Source organism: Petaurus breviceps, unplaced genomic scaffold (genome assembly GCF_028583685.1).
Source record: "Petaurus breviceps papuanus isolate PSGF00001 unplaced genomic scaffold, PetGlider_PUasm1.0 208, whole genome shotgun sequence".
Taxonomy (NCBI): Eukaryota; Metazoa; Chordata; class Mammalia; order Diprotodontia; family Petauridae; genus Petaurus; species Petaurus breviceps.
The window spans coordinates 24,747,708-24,769,597 of NW_027185852.1; the positions used below are offsets into that span (position 1 = coordinate 24,747,708).

General features: G+C 43.8%; 1 protein-coding gene across 2 annotated transcripts in view; it reads left to right on the forward strand.

Moving 5' to 3' along the window:
* Positions 1-21,890, forward strand: part of LOC138165355 (epidermal growth factor receptor substrate 15-like) — a 127,419-nt gene that overhangs the window by 47,628 nt on the left and 57,901 nt on the right. For both annotated transcript variants that reach the window (XM_069093598.1, XM_069093600.1), the window contains 6 exons: positions 1,180-1,275; positions 2,335-2,400; positions 3,461-3,586; positions 4,415-4,474; positions 13,105-13,302; positions 14,294-14,439. In XM_069093598.1, coding sequence (XP_068949699.1) covers positions 1,180-1,275; positions 2,335-2,400; positions 3,461-3,586; positions 4,415-4,474; positions 13,105-13,302; positions 14,294-14,439 — 692 coding nt within the window. The remainder of the gene's footprint in view (positions 1-1,179; positions 1,276-2,334; positions 2,401-3,460; positions 3,587-4,414; positions 4,475-13,104; positions 13,303-14,293; positions 14,440-21,890) is intronic.

The following is a 21,890-nucleotide window of genomic DNA, read 5'->3' on the forward strand; positions in this document are numbered from 1 at the left end:
AACCCTTTGAGCCTCATAGCCACCTGGGAGGGAGGGGCTACTATCACCCCCATTTTCCAGAGGAGAAAACTGAGGCTCATGACTTGTCCAGGCTCACCTAGTTTAAATGTCTAAGGTGGGATTTGAATTCAGATCTTCCCGGCTCTTTTCAGTCCTCTATCCAGTGTGCCACTCAGCTGCCTGACAACAACTTCAGGGTCATCTGTTTCACTTTTGCTTCTGCAGGGCCTGAAGGTCATGTTTTTTAGGGTTTCTTCCTCATTGGATGGTCTGGTTCTCAGGAACAGCAGTGTAGAACAGGAAGATGGCTCTGCCAGCCCATTTCTTCCTGTCAGGTCCTGCTTCCCCATTTTATGGATGAGAGAATGCCAGAGGCTGCCAAGTCTGGGAGCCCTTTCTCTCTGCAGGACTGGGTGGTCATGGGCAGCCCCCCGTGCTTCTCTGTCTCATTGAGACAATGACATGTGTCTGTTGATGCTGGGATGGTGCTAGATTGTGGGCAACACCTTGTCAGCCATGAATTGTTAACACACATTATGCCCTCTGACCTTGCTGGTTCTGGACAGGAGAATGGGGAGAACCCTGGTTTGGGAGGAAAGTGGAGGACCAGAGTTCCAGTCCTGACTCACTCATTGGAATTAGTCCTGCATGATGCTGAGAAATGATTAGTATTACAATCTCCTGTTTTATCACAGTGGCCTGGGGTGATGGGTCCGCCAGGTAGGAAACCAGTGCCTTGCCCCAGGCCCACACAGCAGTGTGTGTGGGAGCCGCAAGTTGTCCAAACATCCTCTCTCACCCTGTGGCCTCTCCACAACGTCCCGGTCCTGAGCTCTGTGCTCCCACACTGCTCTTCTGTCAGTCTACATAAGGAGCGTTGGCAGTGCCTGTGCTGGTACTGCCATGGGTCCTGAGGAGCTGGGCAACCATCCCTGCCCTCAGGGAGCTTCTTAACTGAAGGAGTTGTAGTTTGCCTGCACTGTAACTCTAAATAATGGGATCATTAGTCAGGACAAATTAGTATCCTTTTTAATAGAACCATTAGATGAATGAATTATTTCCTCCTTGCCCCAGGACACCCTAGAACGTACCCACAATGACCCAGAGACTTTGGGCAAACAGTGACTAAACAGTCTTGTGTTGGGTTCAATGTTTAATCGTGACCTTTCTTCTCCTCAGGAATTCTTTGTTGCTTTGAGACTCGTGGCCTGTGCACAAAATGGACTGGATGTTTCCCTCAGTAGCCTTCATTTGACTGTCCCTCCACCTCGATTTGTAAGAAAAGTCATTTAAAATCTGCTTGCTGGGTGAAGCTGTGGGTGGTGGAGTTATCTCCCCTCTAGCACATTTTAGCCAAGTTATTCCCAAGGCTTGTGGGCTAGAACAGGAGCCTACTGTGTGTTCTGTCGAGTTGAGGCTGTGAGCTTAGGAGACTGGAAAAGGGGGAGAATCTTTCAGGGCCTTGGGTGGGTAAAAAAAAAAAAAAAACTTGGTCAGCAAAGTCATTTTCAAGTATGGCCATTTCTGTGGTGTATGTGGGTGCATGTGTGTGTGAGCGTGTGCAAGCGTGTTCCCATCCCAGTGCTCCAGTTGATAGCCCTTGCCTGGATGAAGGAAACCTAGGCTCTTTTGGGCTCAGGCTTCTAGTCTGGGTCAGGCTCTGGAGCGCTTGCATGCTTACCATCTCAGGACCACCCTTGAAAAGGGCAGAAGCCCAGGCCCCAGGAAGGGGGACAGACAAGGTGGTGCGTCCTCAGACCACAGCTTCCTCTCAGGACTGCCTGTCCACAGCTGGTCAGCAGGGACTGTTAACATGACCTTGGCCTTGTTGTGGCGAAGTCTAAGGGCCTGGCCAACTCCTGCTGTTAACCCTAGAATGTGGTTGTATTGAATACTTACTTGGAGTAAGCCAGTCACAAGGTGGGACTGGAAAATCATTTTGCATCTAGAGATTTGTTATCTATAGATTTTCATAAAGTCAGTTTTAATGGTCTCTAGCCTGTATTTCCACAGTGGTTGAGTGCAGTAGGTATTATCCTGTCAAAGTATTGGACTAGAATTTCTAAATCAGTAGAATGAGCTCTGAGGGCTTGGGTTTTTTTTTTTCATTATTATTTAGCTAAGCCTACAGTTTACAACAAAGTACTCTGCATTCACATATGCAAAAATGAAAAGGAATAATTCAGGGAATGTTTCAGATTTTGAAAGTTTTGACTTGACTACAAATACCCTCCTTGCTCCTCCTCCCTCCCATCCCCCTTTGCCTTAGCATGAGGATGTGCAAACAGACAAAAACTCAACATTGAAAAGCATCATGACTGTTTTCTGTTATAGCGTGAGTCAAGCAGCCCATTGCTTCTTAGTGGACCCCCATCCGCCGAGCTCCCATGGGCTGTCAAAGTAAGTGTCCTTGGGACCCTCTCAAGGTGGGGGAGGGGCCGTCCTCACAGCTCCTGCAGCGAGCCTTTGGCTTCCAGAGGACAGTTACTGTCCAGAAGCTTGGTTTTATATTTGGCTAATGAACCCCTGGGGCTTTCTGGGTCCAGTATTAAATGTCCAGCTGCTCTATTTGAGCTGTCCTGGTAACTGAACCCCTGGTTTAGACCTTTCTTTTTGTAAAATTAATGGGGCCAGACTGACCTGAGCCTTTGGCACTTTTAAGTCCTCAATTGGCCATTTTAAAGTGAAAATTTCTGGGGAAATAGAAGCCATTTGTTTTTCCGAAATGAATTTTTTACCAAGTAAGTATTAGTTGGGGCCATCAAATTGATTTTGTATCTCAAATATTCTTTTTTGGTCTTGGTAAAATATTTTTTAAAATCATTCTTGTATTTTTAGTTGGGTAGTTAATTTCAAATTAATTGAATTGACTAGATATGGGGTATTGGCAGTCTGTAAGGCCCTGGGTGTAAAGCTTTGACAAACTTGGGAAAATGAGGAACCACATTCTTTGTTCTTTTGCTCAGATGATATTTACATAGATTGACTTTCATGTTGCTAGATGGTGGGTTCAATTCATAGGTACAACAGGCATGTCCTGTTTAATGTGTAAGGCAGCAATTTCTTTTAATTTCAAAGAACTTGACAAGGCAGCGGTGTCCCTTGTCAGCTGTACTGCCTGGGTGAGGAGTCTCCCCTGGGCCTAGGCTCTTTCATTTTGAAACGATCCAGGCTATTTCCTTTGCACTGGCCATTTGTGGCTTTCTCCAGAAATGAAATGAGCTGTCAGGGGGGGTGTCACAGGCTGAGAACAGTTAGGACTTCTGGGAATCTCCAAGCATTCAATCACAACCATTGTTCTGGTCAATATAAAAATGGAATTTTTATATATTTTATGTAATTTTTTAAAAAATTGAATGACAGGCTTTTTTTCCCTATAACTCTTTGGTTAGAAAATCATTTTCTTTATATTATCTGTGATTTTAACCATCTTTAACCTTCATTCCTTTCTATATCGCAGTCAGAGGAGAAGGCCAAATATGATGCAATTTTTGACAGCCTTAACCCTGTGAGTGGATTATTATCTGGTGAGAAGGTGAAGCCGGTGCTGCTCAACTCCAAGCTGCCTGTAGATATCCTTGGGAGAGTAAGAATGTCTTCACAAGATCTGTCAAAATCAATAGAAAGCACTTTGCTTTGGGGTGTGGGAAGCACAGCTGTTGGTTTGTTAGTATTTGACCGTCATCAACCGTTAAATTTAAAATGTTGCCACGTTTAAATCCGCTTGCTTATTTTTCATGTTTTTATGTATTTTAATACCGTCTATTTCTTATTTTGAGATTTTCACAATCTGGCTTGGTTGTCGATAATTTCTGTATTCTCAGTATCCGTCAGGGTCATAACTAGTTTTTGTAGACAGGCCCGATCACCTGTGAACCTCCCAGGGAGCTCTCTTTCTGACTCATTGCACTGAACATTCATTGCCTAGGATTTGAAGATTTTCTTTTGAGTTTTTGATGTAGGGTTTATTCTAGTAGAGATTACTTTTAAGCAGCATTTTTGAACTAAATTCTCTAAATTGCTGTTAGTTTTTAAGGCGGTACTTATTAGGACGTTTCATAAAAATATTTCATATAGCAATTGCTATTTAAAAAAAAACCCGTTTTCTAATTGCTCCACTTCATGGTGTTAGGAGTTACTCACTTTGAATAAGTAATTAAATAGTTATAGAGCCTAGAGTTTTTCTCCAGGGCCTGGCTCACGAGCTCTGGGACCTCAGCTGGCCAAGCCACTTAACTCCTTGAGTCACGACTTTGGGGAAGATCACGCAGGATAGAGCTTGTAGGTGTGCTGCGTCCTCTAGACTTGTTAGCAGGCTCGTGATTAGTACTGGTTCACCAGTTGAGCTTTTGCAGTTTATGTATTTGATGTTGAATTGAGAGAGCCTAACTCCTTTTTGTGGGGTTTGTTTCAGGTTTGGGAGTTAAGTGATATTGACCATGATGGAATGCTGGACAGAGATGAGTTTGCTGTTGTAAGTACCTCTCCTGCTCCCTGCCATTGTGCGTTCACAGATGCAGGCTGGCGGGTACTCAGAGGCCCCTGGGCCAGCCCGTCATCTCGGTAGCTCCGTTCACATCTGGGTCCAGCGGTTTGAAGCCCTGAGCTGCCGCCTCTGCCCCCTCCCCCATGCTCTCCTGGCTCAGGCCTTGCTTCCTTCCTTTTTTTCCTTTTCCCCAAGTTGACACCTGCCTATACCCATTTCTCCCTTCAGCAGTTTTGCTGTCCCATTTGCCCACCAATCTGCATTTTCCAGCCAATCACTGCTTAGTGCTTATCCTGTTACAACTTATGCTTTTCTTCTTTCTGGGCTGGGGGGGGAAGGGCTGTGGTCAAACCTTCTTATGCTTTATGTACCTCTCATTTTTAGAAAAAGAAAGGAAAGAACCTTGCCTTCCCTTCTCCCCCCATTCCCTCACCTGCCCCACCGTAATCTGGAGGCCTTGCAAGTCCCCTGGTCCCACTGTAGAAATGCTAGAATGTAGCCAGAATGTAGCAATGTTCTTTTTGCCCTTGACCTTCACAGGTGCTCTGCCTGGGTACCCTGGTTCCAAGGGTGAGTGCTGACCATGATTGTTGAAGAAGAGGCTGAGGGAGGGAAGTTAGGCTGCAGCTTTAGGCCTACATCTTCTGTTTGTTTGGGAGTTTGGAAGTCCTGTGGTCCAAGGGTTCTCTCTGGACACCCAGGAGAGCCTTAAAACATGCCAAGCTTTGTGACGTTGAGCCAGAATACTCAGTAGAGATCGTGGGGTTTGTTTTAGTCATTTTGTTTAGTTTTTGCTTCATTTGTGACTCATCAGACCAATTTGTTTTGGCATTTTGGAAATGAAATAGGAACTCTTTTTTATTGAGATGGCCTTCATCAGAGTGTATCATCTGTCCTGGTTACTCTTGGATTTCAAGAGGTTTCAAATAAGTTTTTTTCCCCACTTACAGCACTGGCAGTCAGTCAGTCACTGAGCATTTATTAAATACCTTCTGTGTGCCAGGCGCCACACTGGGGACCCTTAAGGATACTTTGGTTTTGTAATACTGTGACTGCATTTCCAGTAGTGTATTCCTATGCTTGGATGGTTTCTCAGTCAGTAGATAAATGGTGTGGGATAGTTTTGGTTAAAAGAGACCACTTGTCAAGGGTGAAAATGTCCTAATCTAGTCCAATTCACTCATTCTATAGAAGGGGAAGCTGAAGTTCAGAAAGGGCAAGTGACTTGCTAAACGTGACTCAGTAAGGAGCAGAGCCGGGATTCAAACTTGAATTTTCTGACTCCCAGTTCAGGCGGCTCTGTTAGATCAAGGGGGCTCACTCTCTGAAACGTGTCCTCTCGACATGGAGCTCCCTGTATTGACACAGATCTCTGCTAGAAAGTGCCTCCAAGAGAAATGGTGATCTAGCCTTCCCCTGAACCTCTCCAAGGAGGGCAGTGCTTGCCAGCCTATGGAGACAGACCATTCTTCTTTGGGACAGCCTTCAAGGCCAGGCCCCTGATTTTGCGGATACAAACTGAGTCAAGCAGAGGGGAGCTGACAAAGCTAAGGAAGTGTCTGAGGCAGGATTGGAATTCAGGCCTTCCTCACTGTCTGATACACCACCTAGTTATCAGAAAGTTTTCCCTGATCTAGACAGAAAAATCTGCCCTTCTCCTCTTGCTACTGTTTGTATTTTCTAGAGCTGAGGAGAAGGAAGGAATGTGTTTCCTCCTTCACGTGACAGGCCTTCAAGTACTTGAAGAAAGATACAGCATGACCTTCTCCCCTACTATTTTTGTTCCATTGCCTTGGACCAGTACGTTTGTGGCACGATTCGAGGCCCTTCCCCAGCCACCTCCCCCTTCTGTGTTGTGGTTAAAAGGGGACTTTTTCTCTCCATTAGGGAAACTAGTTGAAGGGAAGGTTGATTATTAATCTCAACATTGTAACTTTCTCAAAGACACAGGTATAGCACTTTCAGAAATAAGATTGAGATGAGTTCAGGGAATGGGTGTTTAGGGCAATACCCTTAGGTTTTAGCTGAACAGACCCACTTGCCCAAGGTCATTCTGTATTGGAATCTCAGATCTTTGGACAGCCTACCCTTTTCTGGAACTGGAGGTGAACACTCGAGTGGCTTCCTCTAAAACATTGCCCGAGAAGTCCAGCTTCCGCCCCACCAAAGTCAGGTTGGAGTCCTGAGCAGCCCTTGTTTGGCCCAGGATACGGGGGATGGGGATGCCTTACAGGGGCCCTGTGCCCCTGGGATTGGCCATCACTCACTCACTCATTCAGGACTCTGGGGGCTGGAGATAGGAGTTGTATTTGCCTAAGTTAGTGCTTGGGAAGTCCTCTCTAGTGTGAGATTTGTCTGGAACTAGTTACTTTGTGTAAACTTTGAGATTAATTTACTGAATTACAGAAAAGAGAGACTAGCTTTTTTTTTCTCATTGTTTTGCTGCCTTGGTGTTGGGCGCTCATACAGCTGGCCAGTGCGTAGAACCGGATCGACCACATTCTGTCCTGCCAGTTCTCTTGGGGGAATGTCATTTCAGACCAGCTGCCTTTGGTTTCTGGTGGGCGTGGCTTTTTGGAGGGACTCACTTACCTTGTTTCACTGGATGAACTAAGCCAACTTTGACCCAAGAGCCTCCAATGCAGGATTTATATATTTAATTTGATAATTGCTTATTTTCTTGACCCATTTTCCAATTTTTGCTTTTCATGTATTTTAAAAAGTATTTTTAAAAGAGCCAGAATCTGTTATTTGTTTTTTTAAAGAATCCACTCATTGCCAGGCCACATCTTTTCTGTATCATAAAGATCATATGTTTGGAGCTGGGAAATACCTTAGGGGTCACCTGGCTCAGTCCCCTCATTTTACAGATGAGGAAAGTGAGACCCAGAGAGGCTCCTTGCCCCAAATCATACAAGTGATGATTGTGAGAGGCAGAATTTAAATTCAAGCCCTTTGGCTTCAGATTCAGAGGTCTTTCTCCTGTACCTAGATCTCCACAATGTGGCTCACATCTGTTCTTTTCTTTCCATAATGAATGACTGTTGATTAGGCACCTACTGTGTGCCAGTACTCTGCTAAGTGTGAGGGGGATACACCCATAAACCAATAAGACATTCTCCACTCTCAGGGAGTGTATGTTCTAATCAGGGAAGATAACACGTTAAGGGAACTGGAAAAGGTGGGAGGGGAGGGTGCCCTGCCCGGGGCAAGGGTCAAGGCTGACATCGAGGACACAGAGAAGTCCTGAGAGTGTGTTGGCCATGACTGGGGTCCCTCAGGAAATGACCATCTAGGCCAGAAGAGCAGGTGTTCAAAGTGGGGGGAGGGAGGCAGCTGGTGAGGAGCTGCTGTTTGTGAGGGTAGTTGTGGTCATAGGAACCAAGTGTGAGAGATGACCAGGTGCAGCTGATTGGTACTCCCAAACAGCCCTAACTGCCTTTACTCAAACTACTCATTGTAGATAGAATGTGTGAATTTATTTATTTATTTCCAGTTTTCTTGAGCTCATTTTAATTAATTATTGCCAGGTCTCTGGTCAAATTCCATGAGTTTGGTCCTTGTCTCCTCCCCCCCCCCCCCCCACTGTCTGCCCCATCCTTTTCTAAAACTACTACTTTTCTTTTTCAAAAAAAAATTTATTTTTAGTTTACAACATTCAATTCCACAAGCTTTTGAGTTTGAAATTTTATCCCCCTCCCTCTCCTCCCTCCTCCCCAAGAAGGCACGCATTCTGATATGAGCTCTACATATACATTCATATTATACATTTCCCATTACTCACGTTATAAAGAAGAATTAGAACCAATTGAATGAACCATGAGAAAGAAGAAACAAAACAAATGAGGCAGCAAATAGTCAGCTTTGGTCTGCATTCAGACACAGTAAGTCTTCTTTTTTTTGTCTTTAGATAATTTTTATTAATTTGTTTACTTTTAGTTTACAAGATTCAATTCCCCAATTCCTTGAGTTTCATATTTTGTCCCCCTCCCTCCCTTCCCCCCCATGGCGGCATACAGTCAAGTACAGGATCTGTAAATACTTGCACATTAGACGTTAGTCAGGTTATAAAGAAGGATAGTATCAGATGGAATGAACAATGGGAAAGAGGACATAAAACCAAACAAGAAAAGGAAAAAGATCAGGTAGTTTGCTTCAATCTGGATACAAACTCAGTTCTTTCTAGTTCTTTCTCTGGATATAGACTTTTCTCTCCATCATGAGTCTTTTGGGATTGACTTATATCACTGCATTGCTGAGAAGAGTCCAGTCTTTCAAAGTTGGTCGTCACACATACGTTGCAGACACAGTAATTCTTTCTCTGGATGTGGATAGCATTTTCCATCAATGAGCCTTTTGGACTTGTCTTAGAACTTTGCATTGCTGAGAAGAACCAGTTCTATCAGTCAGTCATCACACGTTGTGGCTGTAACTATGTACAGTGTTCTCCTGGTTCTGCTCCCCTCACTTAGCATCTGTTCATATAAATCTTTCCAAGTTTTTCTGAAGTCTGCCTGCTCATCATTTCTTTTTCTTTTTTTTTTTTGAGGGGCATTTGGGGTTAAGTGACTTGCCCAAGGTCACGGCTAGTAAGTGTTAAGTGTCTGAGGCCGGATTTGAACTCGGGTCCTCCTGACTCCAGAGCCGGTGCTGGTGCTCTATTCACTGTGCCACCTAGCCGCCCCTGCTCATCATTTCTTACAGCACAATAGTATTCTATTACATTCATATATCACAACTTGTTTCCCAGTTGATGAGCATCTTCTCAGTTTTCAATTCTTTGTCACCACAAATAAAACTACTACTTTTCATAGCAAAGTTTCCATTCCACTTTACCTTCTTCCCTTCCCCTTCCTAATCAGTTTATGTTATTGATGAATTTGTCTGTTTTTACATATGTCCATAGTGTTGTAGGACTGTGATAGATCTTGGAGGTCAGTGTTGATTCTAGTCCATTCATGTTTCCAGATGTGAAAACTGGCCCAGAGAAGGAAGTGACATGTAACAGAATTGGGAATGGAATGAGGGTGTCCCAGTTTGTCCAGACTCCACCCCCCTCCCATTTTCATTCTTTGTACTGCCCTTTACTTCCTTCATCAGTCAGCTCCCCAGCTAGAAAAGCCCCTTTTCCATCAGTCTAGAATTTTAATAGGTCTGGTTAATTACTGTTGTTGGTTTGGATTCCAGGCCTTAAATTGGTCTGGTTGTTTATTCATCCCTAGCTTTGCTTGAGCCTCTGGAGGACTCCAGAGCTCGATGCTAGGCCCTTTGGGAGCTTGTTCTGAAAGAGCTCATATTCCTTCAGTGGCCTCAGGATGCTCATTCTTGCTGCTATTTTCAGGGACGCTAGCTGGCATCAGTGATTGAATCCCCCAAGGGACAAGCTTCCAGCTCAGAGATTCAGAGAGGGGAACTAAGCACTCTCTGTTCAGTCAGCATTTCTGAAGTGCGTCTTTTGTGTGTTAATAAGAGATCACATTTCTCTCATTTTATGCCAGACTTTCCTCACTGTATAGGTAGCATTCCTGTTTTACAGATGAGTCAAGGAAGACACTGTGCTGAGGCCCAAGTTAGTCTTTATTAAGTGCTGGGTGCTGGGGGGGAAGGGAGAGGTAGGAGTGCCCTTCAAGATAGTTGCTCCCTTTCCCAAGCCTCAGTTAAGAGTTGACTTTGCTTTTCATTTATAGTCAGAAACAAGGTTTTGGGGCTCTTGCTAGTTAAATGTATAAGGGGGTCTGGTTAATATTGAAGTAGATTCCATTTGCTGTGGTGGAACATAAAGATATGAGGAGAAATTCTCTGAGCCTCCTTCTCTTTCTTTGTCCTTGGGTTAGACTAGAGTTCCAAGTCATAGAATATCAGAGCTGGAAGCCTCAAAGACGTCTGGGGTCTGACCTGGGGCTGACCTGGGGCATTCCCTCCCCTTGCCTGAGGCCCCTTACCTCGTGGGGGCTCCCACCACCAATCTCTGACCCTGTCTTGTTTGAAGGAACAGGGTTTGAGTAGAAGTATGAAATAAACCTCAGTGTTATTCACAATTTCAAGTTGGTCACGACTTTGGTGGAAAGTTTTTAAAATGTATTTTGAATTCATTTGTGAAGGAAAGCAACACATTCAGGCAATGTGAAATTAAAAAACATGTTCTTTAGCTTCCAAAAATTTTTGTTGTCCGTTGACAGCAGATGGCCAACTGTACTTTGTGTTTTCAGTACCCGCCTTTCCAGGAAATCGCTTCCATCTGTTGAGAGGAACGCTGACCTTTTGTGGTCCTTGCTAATCATTTCCCCTCATTCAGAGCCAGTCTTGTACTTCCCTATAAATTCTAAATGGTCTTTGAGTCATGAGTTTTTGAGTCTGATCTGTTTCTGTAACCCCAGGCTCAGTGGAGGCTGAGACAGAGCCAGGCCTCTTAGTGTGACTCGAAAACAGAAGTTTAATTCTTGAGGCCTTCCTAGGGAGGGGAGAGTTTTTGGTCTGGGCCAAAGGATTAAAAGCTAGCTTTTCTGGGTGTGGAAACCATGGTGTTTATCTCCGAATGTCAAGTGTTTCTGTTCGTGGGACCCTAATTCCTATCAGGCCTAAACGTATGCTTGGGGGGAAAAACAAATTTAACCTGGACAGTTTTGCATTATGTGAAAGAAATGAAATATAGAAACTACCAGACTAGTAAATGTAGCACAGACTGAGTGATTTTGCTAGAATGAAGGATATGACTGGGTCCTGCTGGTCTCAGATGGTCAACTGCCAACTGGGCGCCTTAGATCCGAGTAGGGACAGCAGAATGTCCACACCTCTGATCTGGACCACAAACAGCTTCCCAAGCCATTGAACTGTGACTCTGTACCTGCCAGAGTCTGGGGTGGGGAGTACAGTTGCAGGTGCTGGATTGGCAACCTTTATGTCTTTGGCTTTTAAAACTCCTTGGTAAAGGGGGCTGGAAAGTCCTGGAAAGTTCTGGGCTGCAACCGCAGGTTTGGCCAGGTCTTTAGGGACAGGGATGGGAGATGTATAGATTCTCTTCCTTTCCCCCTTGGGGCCATGTGAAGCATGAGGCTGGGTGCACACTTTAATTGGCCAGTTGCCTTGGTGCAGATGTTTTGGTGATAGGGAAATACTTGTCTTCAGCGGCCCAGGGAATCCCCCCAAAGAAGCCTCAAAACTCTCACCATGACTGGCTTACTAGTCCTCTCTTTAAAAAAAAAATTGATTTATTCATCCATCCATCCATTTATTTATTTGCATTTTAATATGCTTTATTTTAACATTCATTTAAGAAAATTTTCAAGTTCCTAATTTTCTTCCCAGCCCCTCTCCCACCTACTGAGAAGGCAAGCAATATATTGATTATATGTGTGAAGTCATGCAAAATATATTAGCCATGTTGTCAAAAAAAAATTTGCACTCAGTCTATCATTTCTATCTCTGGAGGTGCTTAGCGTTATAGCTACATCTTGTAACTAAGTCTTTCACAGTTGATCATCCTTAAAATGTTGCAGTTACTGTGTATCATGATCTCCTGGTTCTGCTCACTTTACATTGCATCAATTTGTGTAAGTCCTCAGATTTTTCTGTTTCTTTTTCTTTTCTTTTAACAAAAAAAGGTGTATTTTAAAATTTATTTCACTAAATGTTTTCCAGTTGTAGGTAAAAAAAAAATTTAATATTAATTTTTTTCAAATTTTGAGTTCCACATTCTCCTCTTTTCTCATCAACCCCTTGAAAAGGCAAACAGTATGATATTGATTACATATATGAAGTCAAGCAAAATATTTCCATGTTGGCCACGTTGCAAAAGAAAGCAAACACAAAAAAGAATGAGAAAAATAAAGTTAAAAATAAGTATGATTCAGTCTTCACTCAGAGTACACCATTTCTCTCTCTCTCTGAATATGGATAGCATTTTTCATCATGGGTCCTTTGGAATTTTCTTGGATCATTGTCTTGATTGGAAGAGCTAAGTCTTTTCACAGTTGACCATAGTTCCAATATTGCTGTTACTGTATACGATGTTCTTCTGATTCTGTTCACGTCACTTTGCATTAGGTCATACAAGTCTTCTAGGTTTTTCTGAAACCTTCCTGCTCATCACAGTTCCATCACACTTGAATGTCATAACTCATTCCACCATTTCCCAGTTGTTATGCATCCTCTAAGTTTCTAATTCTTTGCCACCACAAAGAGAGCTGCTAAAAATATTTTTGTACTTGTGGGTCCTTTTCCTTTTTTTGTGATCTCTTTGGGACGCAGACCTATCAGTGGTATTACTGGGTTGAACAGGTGCATACTTTGATTATCCCTTGGGCATAGTTCCAAATTGTTGTTCAGAATGTTTGGATTAATTTACAACTCCACCAGTAATACATTAGTGTCCCAATTTTCCCACATCCCTTGTCCAACGTTTGTCATTTTTCTTTTCTGTCATATTAACCAATCTGATAGGTGTGAGGTGGTGCCTCAGAATTGTTTTGTGTGTCTCTGATCAATAGTGATTTATAGCATTTTTCATATGATTATTGATAACTTTGATTTCTTCCTCTGAAGAAATCTGTTCATATCCTTTGACCATTTATATTCCTAATGATAGTAACATATCTTCCATTGACTCATCTCTTTTGAAGGCCATGTTTTTGGTATACTGTGCCCTGGAGAAAGAACCTGTGCCAATGTCCTTGCCTCCAGCCTTGGTGCCACCTTCAAAGAGAAAAATGGTCAGTACCTCAGCCTCCAAGCGGTCGATGCCTTCACTAGCACCTGCTAGGGATCCACGCCGAGCCTCACCTCCAGTAGGTGTCTTACCTGCCAGACCAGTGACACAGGTAATTGTGAAGCCATGCTCAAGGTCCTTGTTAACTAACTGCATGGCATTTATCCAACTGACTGAGGATGAATTTTGCCCAATTAGAGTGAGTGTTCACAGATCTGGCACTTATAGTACCACATCCCAGGATGTGCAGAAGACCATGTGCACCATCTGTCTCACACCTCATCCTCCCCACTAACCCAGCATGCTTGCCCTTGCTTAGCTCATGCTGCAGGAAGTTGTGTTTCTGTCTAGTCAACTCTTGATTATTTGTAGCCTAATGATCCGATTTTGGAGTTTGCCCTGGAGATTTAGTATTATTAATATGACTAATATTGACAGTTTTGTACAAGGCTTTAAGGTTTACAAAGTACTTTCCTTACACCAGCCCTGTGAGTTAGGGAGTCCAGATATTGTCATCCCAGTTGACAGGTGAAGCAACTGGGGCTCAGGGAAGGTACTCTGTCACAGTCTGGCAGCTTAGTAAATATGGAAACTGGGATTCAAGCTCTGGATTCTTGCCTGCCTGGGATAAATCCCCCTTCCCTTCCTTACAATCTAATTAAATCCAGTCTTCCTGGGTGAATGGAAGAAGTCAAGAAATGAAATTGGAATGAGTGAATCATTCAGCTCAAATCTGATAAAGAGGCAATGGAAGCTGCCTGTTAGAATTTGGGATCCTCTGAGAGTTTTATCTCTCCCTCCTTTCGCAGCCTGGGATCTTCTCTTCTCCTAGTGCTGTGAGCAATCAGAAGTAAAAAGGGAGCTGGTCTTAGATGCAGTTATTCTTTAAAGGGGTGGGGGCAGGGGTGGCATTGCCAGAAATCCATTCCTGCAGCACATTTTTCTTTAGCTCTGTTATTGTTGAAAGGTGCTTGTTTTGGTGTGGGCAGCCCTGGGAAGGGACTGAGTAGACAGTGCTCAGAACTCAGACAGCCCGGTGTGCTGGAGGAGGCGATGACCCAGGCTCGGGGCCCTTTTGCTGAGTAGTTCTTTGCTTTTTTCAGTGGGTCATATCACCTGCAGAAAAGGCAAAATATGATGAGATATTCCTGAAGACTGATAAGGACATGGACGGCTTTGTGTCTGGGTTTGAGGTTCGAGAGATTTTCCTCAAGACGGGATTGTCATCTGCCTTACTAGCACATATCTGGTAAGCATTTGTTTAAAGGCACACACCTACATGCAGGGGTTAGCCTCCTTTTATTTATCCTGCCCTCCCCTTTCTCCAGGCATCTGTGCTGGCAGGTCTGGGCCTGGGATGCCCACATGCCACCCTGGGCCTGCTGAGATCCTTCTTTCAAGGCCTCCTCCCTCCCTCCTGCCCTCCCCAATAAGGGCTTCTCCTGGACACTCAGCACTTTGTTGCTAGGGTATTTATACCTTATCTCTCCCTCCTATGTCTTACACTCCTGTCATTGTTGCTCAGCACGTGATCAGCTTTGTACTGGCCCTGGATTGATGTTTGAATCATGGTTGGAACACTTAGGAAAGAAACAGTTATTGTTTCAGGATTATTTTATGTTCAAACTGTAAAACTGAGCAGTGCCTCAGGGTGGTGGGTTGTGGATTGACCAGGAGTATCCAAGGCCAGCAGCTGAGAGAAGCCACAGCATCATTAGAATGTCATCTGAAAATGAAAAAGCCACATTCCTGTGGTTTTGTTCAATGTTTAATGGGACTTGAGCTCAGTGGAGGGAGGGAGCTGCCTCTCCCACATATATGCCCTGGGCCCATGGTATTTGAGCGTGGAACTGGGGGTGGGGTAGCCTGGGAACCTCCACCCTGTGGCATGCCCTTGGCCCAAAGGACTATGGTGTGCTGATTCTCTAGAGGCTAATGCAAGAATGGAGGAGGTTGAGAGTTCAGGATTCAGCAGATAATTTTTAAGTCTCCATTTGGCACATGAGGCAGCTAGGTGGTTCAATGGATACAGGGGAGGCCTGGAGTCAGGAAGACCTGAGTTCAGATCCAACCTCACGCAGTCACTGTCTTGTGACTCTGGGCAAGTCACTTAACTTCTGTTTACCTTAATCCACTGGAGAAGGGAGAGGCAAACTGCTCTATGATATTTGCGAAGAAAACCCCAAAAGGGTTAGGACTAAACAACACTTGGCACATAGTAGGTGCTTAACTTAATAAATGTTGATTGGCTGACATGCTGTTATGTACAAGTTACCATATTAGGCAGTGAGGACCCACAGATGAAAGCAGAGATGGACAGCACAGTCTCTGCTCTCAAGGAGCTGGCCACCCTGTGAAGAAGCTAACCCAACAGGGAAAGCCTAAAGACAAGAGGAGGTTGGAAGCTTGGTTGGTTTGTTATAGTGGTGGGGAAGGGGACAGCAGCCCAGGAGACCCAGGTGGACATACAGGGTACTGATGGAGCTCCTTGGGTCTTCAGAAGAGCGTTTCATCACTGCCTTTTCTCCCAGTGTCTTGTCTCTCTGTCCCTTCCCCACTCAGGCTCAGCATAGCTGCCCGGTCCTTGCAGGAGCCCAGCCCTCGAGAGGAGCAGTGGACCCCACACTGGCCATTTGGAGCCGTAATGGATCGAGGGCTTTCTGTCGTCATAGTCATTGGCTCTCATTTCTCCTCCACCTACTTGATTCTGTATCATTTTCTGTAGTTTTTCCCCTGTCTTCATGGATACCTCTTCTGAGTTATTTCTTTTTTTTTTAAATTAATTAATTTATTTTTAGTTCTCCACATTCATTTCCACAAGATTTTGAGTTACAATTTTTTCTCCCCATCTTTCCCCTACCCCCACCCCAAAATAGCAAGCCCACTGAATACCCCTTGCCTCAATCCATTCTCCCCTATATCCTCCCACATCACTCCCCTAACTTTCTGTCAGGGCAACACGGACCTCTATACCCCAATGCCCATACATCTTATGTCCCAGTTGGATGTAAAAAACACATTTTTTAAAAAACATTTGTTTTTAAAACTTTGAGTTCCATTTCTTTTCCCTTCCTCTCTCCTCACCTACCACCACTGGGAAGACAAGCGATTCAGTATAGGTTGTATATATGCAGTTACCAAAATCATTTCCATAGTTGTCATATTGTGAAAAACCAGCTATATTTCCCTCCATCCTATCCCGCTCCTGACTTATTCCATTTTCTCCTTTGACCCTATCTCTTTTCAAAAGTGTTTGCTTCTAACTACCCTCTCCCCCAATCTGCCCTCCCTTCTATCATCCCCGCTCCTATCCTCTAACCCCCTATTTTCCTGTAGGGTGAGATACCCAATTGAGTGGGTATGCTATTCCCTCCTTAAGCCAAATTCAATGTTCTATTCATTCCTTTTTACCTTCCTGTTCTTCCCCTCCGTTGTAACAGTTTTCTCTTGCCTCTTTTATATGAGATAATTTACCTCCTATCTATCTCCTCCTTTCTCCTCCCAATAAATTCCTCTCTCACCTCTTAATTTTATTTTTTAGATATCATCCCTTTATATTCAACTCATCCTGTGGCTTCTGTCTATGTATACATGAACATACATATGCCCACACTCACATATATATTTATGTACACATACAACCTCCTATACATACATACATATATACACACACACACACACACACACACACACACACCCACACACACAAACACACACATACACATATATATTCCTTTCAACTATCCTCATACTGAGAACAGTCTTATGAGTTACAATTATTGTTTTTCCATGTAGGAATGTAAATAATTCAACTTTGGTAAGTTCCTTATGATTTCTTTTCCCTGTTTACCTTCTCATATTTCTCTTGCTTCTTGTATTTGAAAGTCAAATTTTCTGTTCAGCTCTGGTTTTTTCATCATGAATGCTTGAAAATCCTCTATTTCATTGAATGACCATATTTTCCCCTGTAGCATTATACTCAGTTTTGCTGGGTAGGTGATTCTTGGTTTTAGTCCCAGCTCCTTTGACCTCTGGAATATCATATTCCAAGCTCTTCAATCCCTCAGTGTAGAAGCTGACAGATCCTGTGTTATCCTGATTGTGTTTCCACATAATTCAAATTCTTTCTTCTTGACTGCTTGTAATATTTTCTCTTTGATCTGGGAATTTAGGAACCTTGCTATAATGTTCCTAGTTTTCTTTTGGGGATCTTTTTCAAGAGGTGATCGGTGGATTCTTTCAACCTCTATTTTGCCCTCTGGTTGTAAAACATCAGGGCAATTTACCCTGAGAATTTCTTGAAGGATGATATCTAGGTTCTTTTTTTGATCATGGCTTTAAGGTAGTTCAATCATTTTTAAATTCTCTCTCCTGGATCTATCTTCCAGGTCAGTGGTTTTTCCCATGAGATATTTCACATTGCCTTCTATTTTTTTATTTGTTTGGAGCCGTTTAATAGTATCTTGATTTCTCATAAAGTCATTATTAGCCCATTTGCTCCAGTCTAATTCTGGAGGAATGATTCTCTTCAGTGAGCTTTTGAGATTCTTTTTCCATCTGGCAAATTTGGCTTTTTAAGGCATTCTTCTTCTCACTGGCTTTTTGAGCCTCTCTTGCCATTTGAGTTAGTCTAGTGTGTGTGTGTGTGTGTGTGTGTGTTTTGCTATTTGGAGGGCAGTTGGGGTTAAGTGACTTGTCCAGGGTCACCCAGCTAGTTTTTGTGTTAGGTGTCTGAGGCCAGATTTGAACTCAGGTCCTCCTGACCCCAGGACCTGTGCTCTATTCACTGCACCACCTAGCTGCCCCTAGAGTTAGTCTTATTTTTTTAAGTTTATTTTCTTCGGTGTATTTTTGGGTCTCCTTCAGCAGGCTGTTGACTTGCTTTTCACAGTTTTCTTGTATCATTCTCATTTCTCTTCCCAATTTTTCTTCCACTTCACTTACTTGATTTTCTTTTTCTTTCTTTTTTTTTTTTTTTAAGCAATGGGGGTTAAGTAACTTTTTCAATGTTGCACAGCCAGGTGTTTCTGGGTGGGTGCTAAGTGTCTGAGCCCGGATTCGATCCCCAGGTCATCCTGACAATGGAGCTGGTGATCTTACTCGCTTTGCTACCTGGCCGCCCCCTCTTATTTGATTTTCAAAATCCTTCCTGAGCTCCTCCATGGCCTGTAACCAATTCATATTTTTCTTGGAAACCTTTGATGCAGGACTTCTGACTTCGCTGTCTTCCTCTTGCTCCATGCCTTGATCCTTTTTGTCCCCCAAAAAAGGAATCTATGGTTTGATTACGTTTTCTGGGCTTGCTCATCTTACCAGTCAATTACTTGACTTTTGAGCTCTTCGCCATTGTAGGACTCTGCTTCCAGAGAGGAGAGCTTTGTCCCAAATTCCTGGGGTTTTTGCAGCTGCTGGAGCTATTAGTTGGGTGCCTTCTCTACAGCCCCCACACACTCTGGCTCACTGGTCACACACGCCAGGACCACCACCCAAGACCGCGATCCAAATCCAAGTAGATCAGAGCAAGAGCAATTACCCTCTGAGTGGTCACTTGGTCCCCCTGCACTCTGCAAGCCAGCTGCTCCTGAGACAGCCAAGCAATGGAGGCTATACAGCCGCCGACCGCGCTCTTAGTCCCTCTGTTCCCACAAAGTTCCACACTGACCTTTTACTTTCTTTTTGGCATTTATGGGTTGATAATTCTGGAAACCGCCACAGCTGCTGGTGATTCTGTCTCCTGAAGTCTGCTCTGGGCCAGCTGCTGGTCGGGCTGCCCTGGGGCCAGGAACCATACGGCTCAGCTCCCAGCTTGGTCTGATAGATCCTTTCTGTTGGCCTACCAGGCTTCTTTCAGTGGGAGCTTTGTTTCTCTTTGTCTCTTTGTGGGTTCTGTAGCTCTAAAATTTGTTTAGTCATATTTTTACATGTATTGGAAGTGATTGGAGGGGAGCCCACACCAAGTTTGTGCTTCTACTCTGCCATCTTGGCTCCACTCCCCCCCCTCCCCAAGTTATTATTTTTTACAGCACAGTAGTTTCCATTCATTCATATGCTGCAGTTTTTTCAGCCATGCCCTGGTGAAGGAGCGCCCATGTGCTCCAGGGTCGTGTCTCAGCTGCTCTTTTGGTAGATGAGGGCGCCAGGAGACGGCAAGTCCCAGCTCAAACCCTGCCCTCTACAAGAAGCCTTTCCCAGTTCCTCTAATTTCTAGTGCCTTCCCTCTGAATTATTTCCCATTTATCCTGTATATAGCTAGCTTTTTATCTATGTGTTTGCATGTTGTTTCCCCATTAGATTGTAAGCTCCCTGAAGGAATGGACTGTTTTTTGCCTCTTTTTGTATCCCCAGAATTTAGCACAGAGTAAGCACTTCATAAATGCTGACTGACTGGGGAACCGCTTCCTTCTCTTCCTTCCTGGGGAATCAGTCTAGGGATTAGGAATTTAGCGATTTGGCTGCAGCCCACAGGCAGTCTGTGCTGGTGGGCCTGCTTTCCTACAGTCTCTGCACTGGTCGTTCATTCTCTCTCTTTTAATCTTTGCCAGTTGCATGAATGTGAAATGAACCCTAAGTTCTTATCCCCTTCCTTATCTTAGTGACTTAGACACATTTTCTTGTGGTCATTGATAATCTGCATTCCTTTTCAGAATTGTTCATGTCCTTTCACCCTGTCAAGGGATCCCCCTTTGGGGAATGTTCTTAGCAGGTTTTTGTCATAAATATTTGATGTAGAGATTTTGTTTTCCCCATTTAACAGACAAACTAAGGTTTGTTTTTTTTTTTAAGCTAACTTAGATTTTAAAAACAGGTGTTCAGAGGATGAAAATGAGGATAATTGAGAATGTTTAAAGAGCCCAACATAGTCCTGTAGTAATGTCTATCGCAATAAAGCCCAGTATGCACTGAGACTGGAGAGGAAAGCTAAAGGCAGTTAGAAGTTTTGTTTTCTTTTGTTTTTTTAAAAAAAGGAGATCAAAGAAGTCTTTTACACTAAGGATAATGTAAAGGACAGGACAAAAATGGCTAGTTGGGGCCCAGGAGAGTAGGGAAGAGAAGAGGTTAGCAAGCGGCTGCCTCCTGGGGTCTAGGTGATCAGGCCCAGGGGATTCTACTTTCTTCCTTGTGAATGGGATCATGGAGGTGCTCTCAGTGAACTTTGGATGTTCCGTGAGCCATGAGGTTGAACACATACCCTTTTTTCTTTTTTTGCAAAAGGGAAGAGAATGAGGTATATAAACAGCATGGCAGTTAACTTGACTTAGAGTACCTGGAAAATTTTAGGATATATCATCAAGGGGATTGTCATTAAACATGTTGAAAGGAAATGGCGGCCAAGAGTGCCAGCATGGTTTCAAGAACAGGCTGTGCCAGAAGAACGTGATTTCTCACTCTTATGGGCTTTTATATTTATGTAGGAATTGTTTATCTGTATCTTCAGCAAAATACTTGATAGGGTTACTCATGTTACTTTTATGGATGAGAAGGAGAGATGTGGGCTGGATGATATGGGGATTTAGAATTGATTACCTTGATTTGATCTGAAGTGAAGTCGTTGGTAGATTGATGTGAACGTGGTACACCAGGGATCTTTGCTTGATCTTGGGTTTAACACTTTGATTATGACTGAAGATATCATAAAATAAGGAGGGATGGATAATATGTTGGGTGATAACAAGGCCTGAAAATATCTTAGGTAACTAGAGAATGTAGGCCTAAAGCTAGCAAATGGTATTTAACAGAGATACATGTAAAGACTGGGATTCAAACCTAGGTCCTTGTCTCCAAATCTAGCTTGCTTTTTAGCACACCCTGCTGGCATGCAAACCCCAGCCGTAGCCCTTGGGCTCACCTTTAGAGACCAGTGTGATATTGCCCCATCATTGATGCTTTGTACACCATTTGGTCAACCATCCCTGAAGCTGGAGCGTGGCAGAGTCTGTGGGGGATGAGGGCCTTTGGGAACAAACAGGACAGAGCAAGAGCCTGAGAAGACAGCTCTGGCCTGAAAGCATTCTCCTTGATGGTGAATCGGGAGGCACATGGAGGAGCTTTAGAGAACAAGGTGGCAGATAGCCAGTGCCAAAGAACATGGTGCGTAGAGCTTGTTTTCAGTGGTGTTCTCAGATGCCATCCACACTGTTGCTGCCCTGTTCCACTGTTTGGACGTCCCCGGACTTTCTCTCCAGTTGTTCTTTTCATTTTGGCTTGGCTTTTCTCGCAGTCCTTTAGCTGATGGGCTGTTGGCAAACTGAGCAGGCCTGGGGAGGTCTCTGACACCAGAGAGAAGCTGAAAGGTTGGAGCTTGAATGGTCAAGGATTCCTAGGGGGCAGGCAGAACCTGTCTTTATGCATGGAGGGGCTGAGGAGTCTGTTGTCAGACGGCAGGAACATCCTTGGGACCCAGTCTTTCCCCCAAACCTGAGGCTCAGAGCTCTTGATCGTGTGCACGTGCCTGGGGCCATCACCCAGAGAGATTAGATGCTTTGACATTTGATTGCTTTTGGTTTTCACACTGGAAGCCTGTTTGTTTCTTGCAAGAATCCATGAAGGAAGGCATAGGCTTATAAGGCTACCTTTAAATAAGTAATAGGCATGAACTATGTGAAAAGACCTTTTTCTGTGTAATTTGAGTGGAAGATATTGTAATGGACCAGATGAAGGACACAAATTCAGCAAATATTTATTAAGTTGTGCTGCTCCATC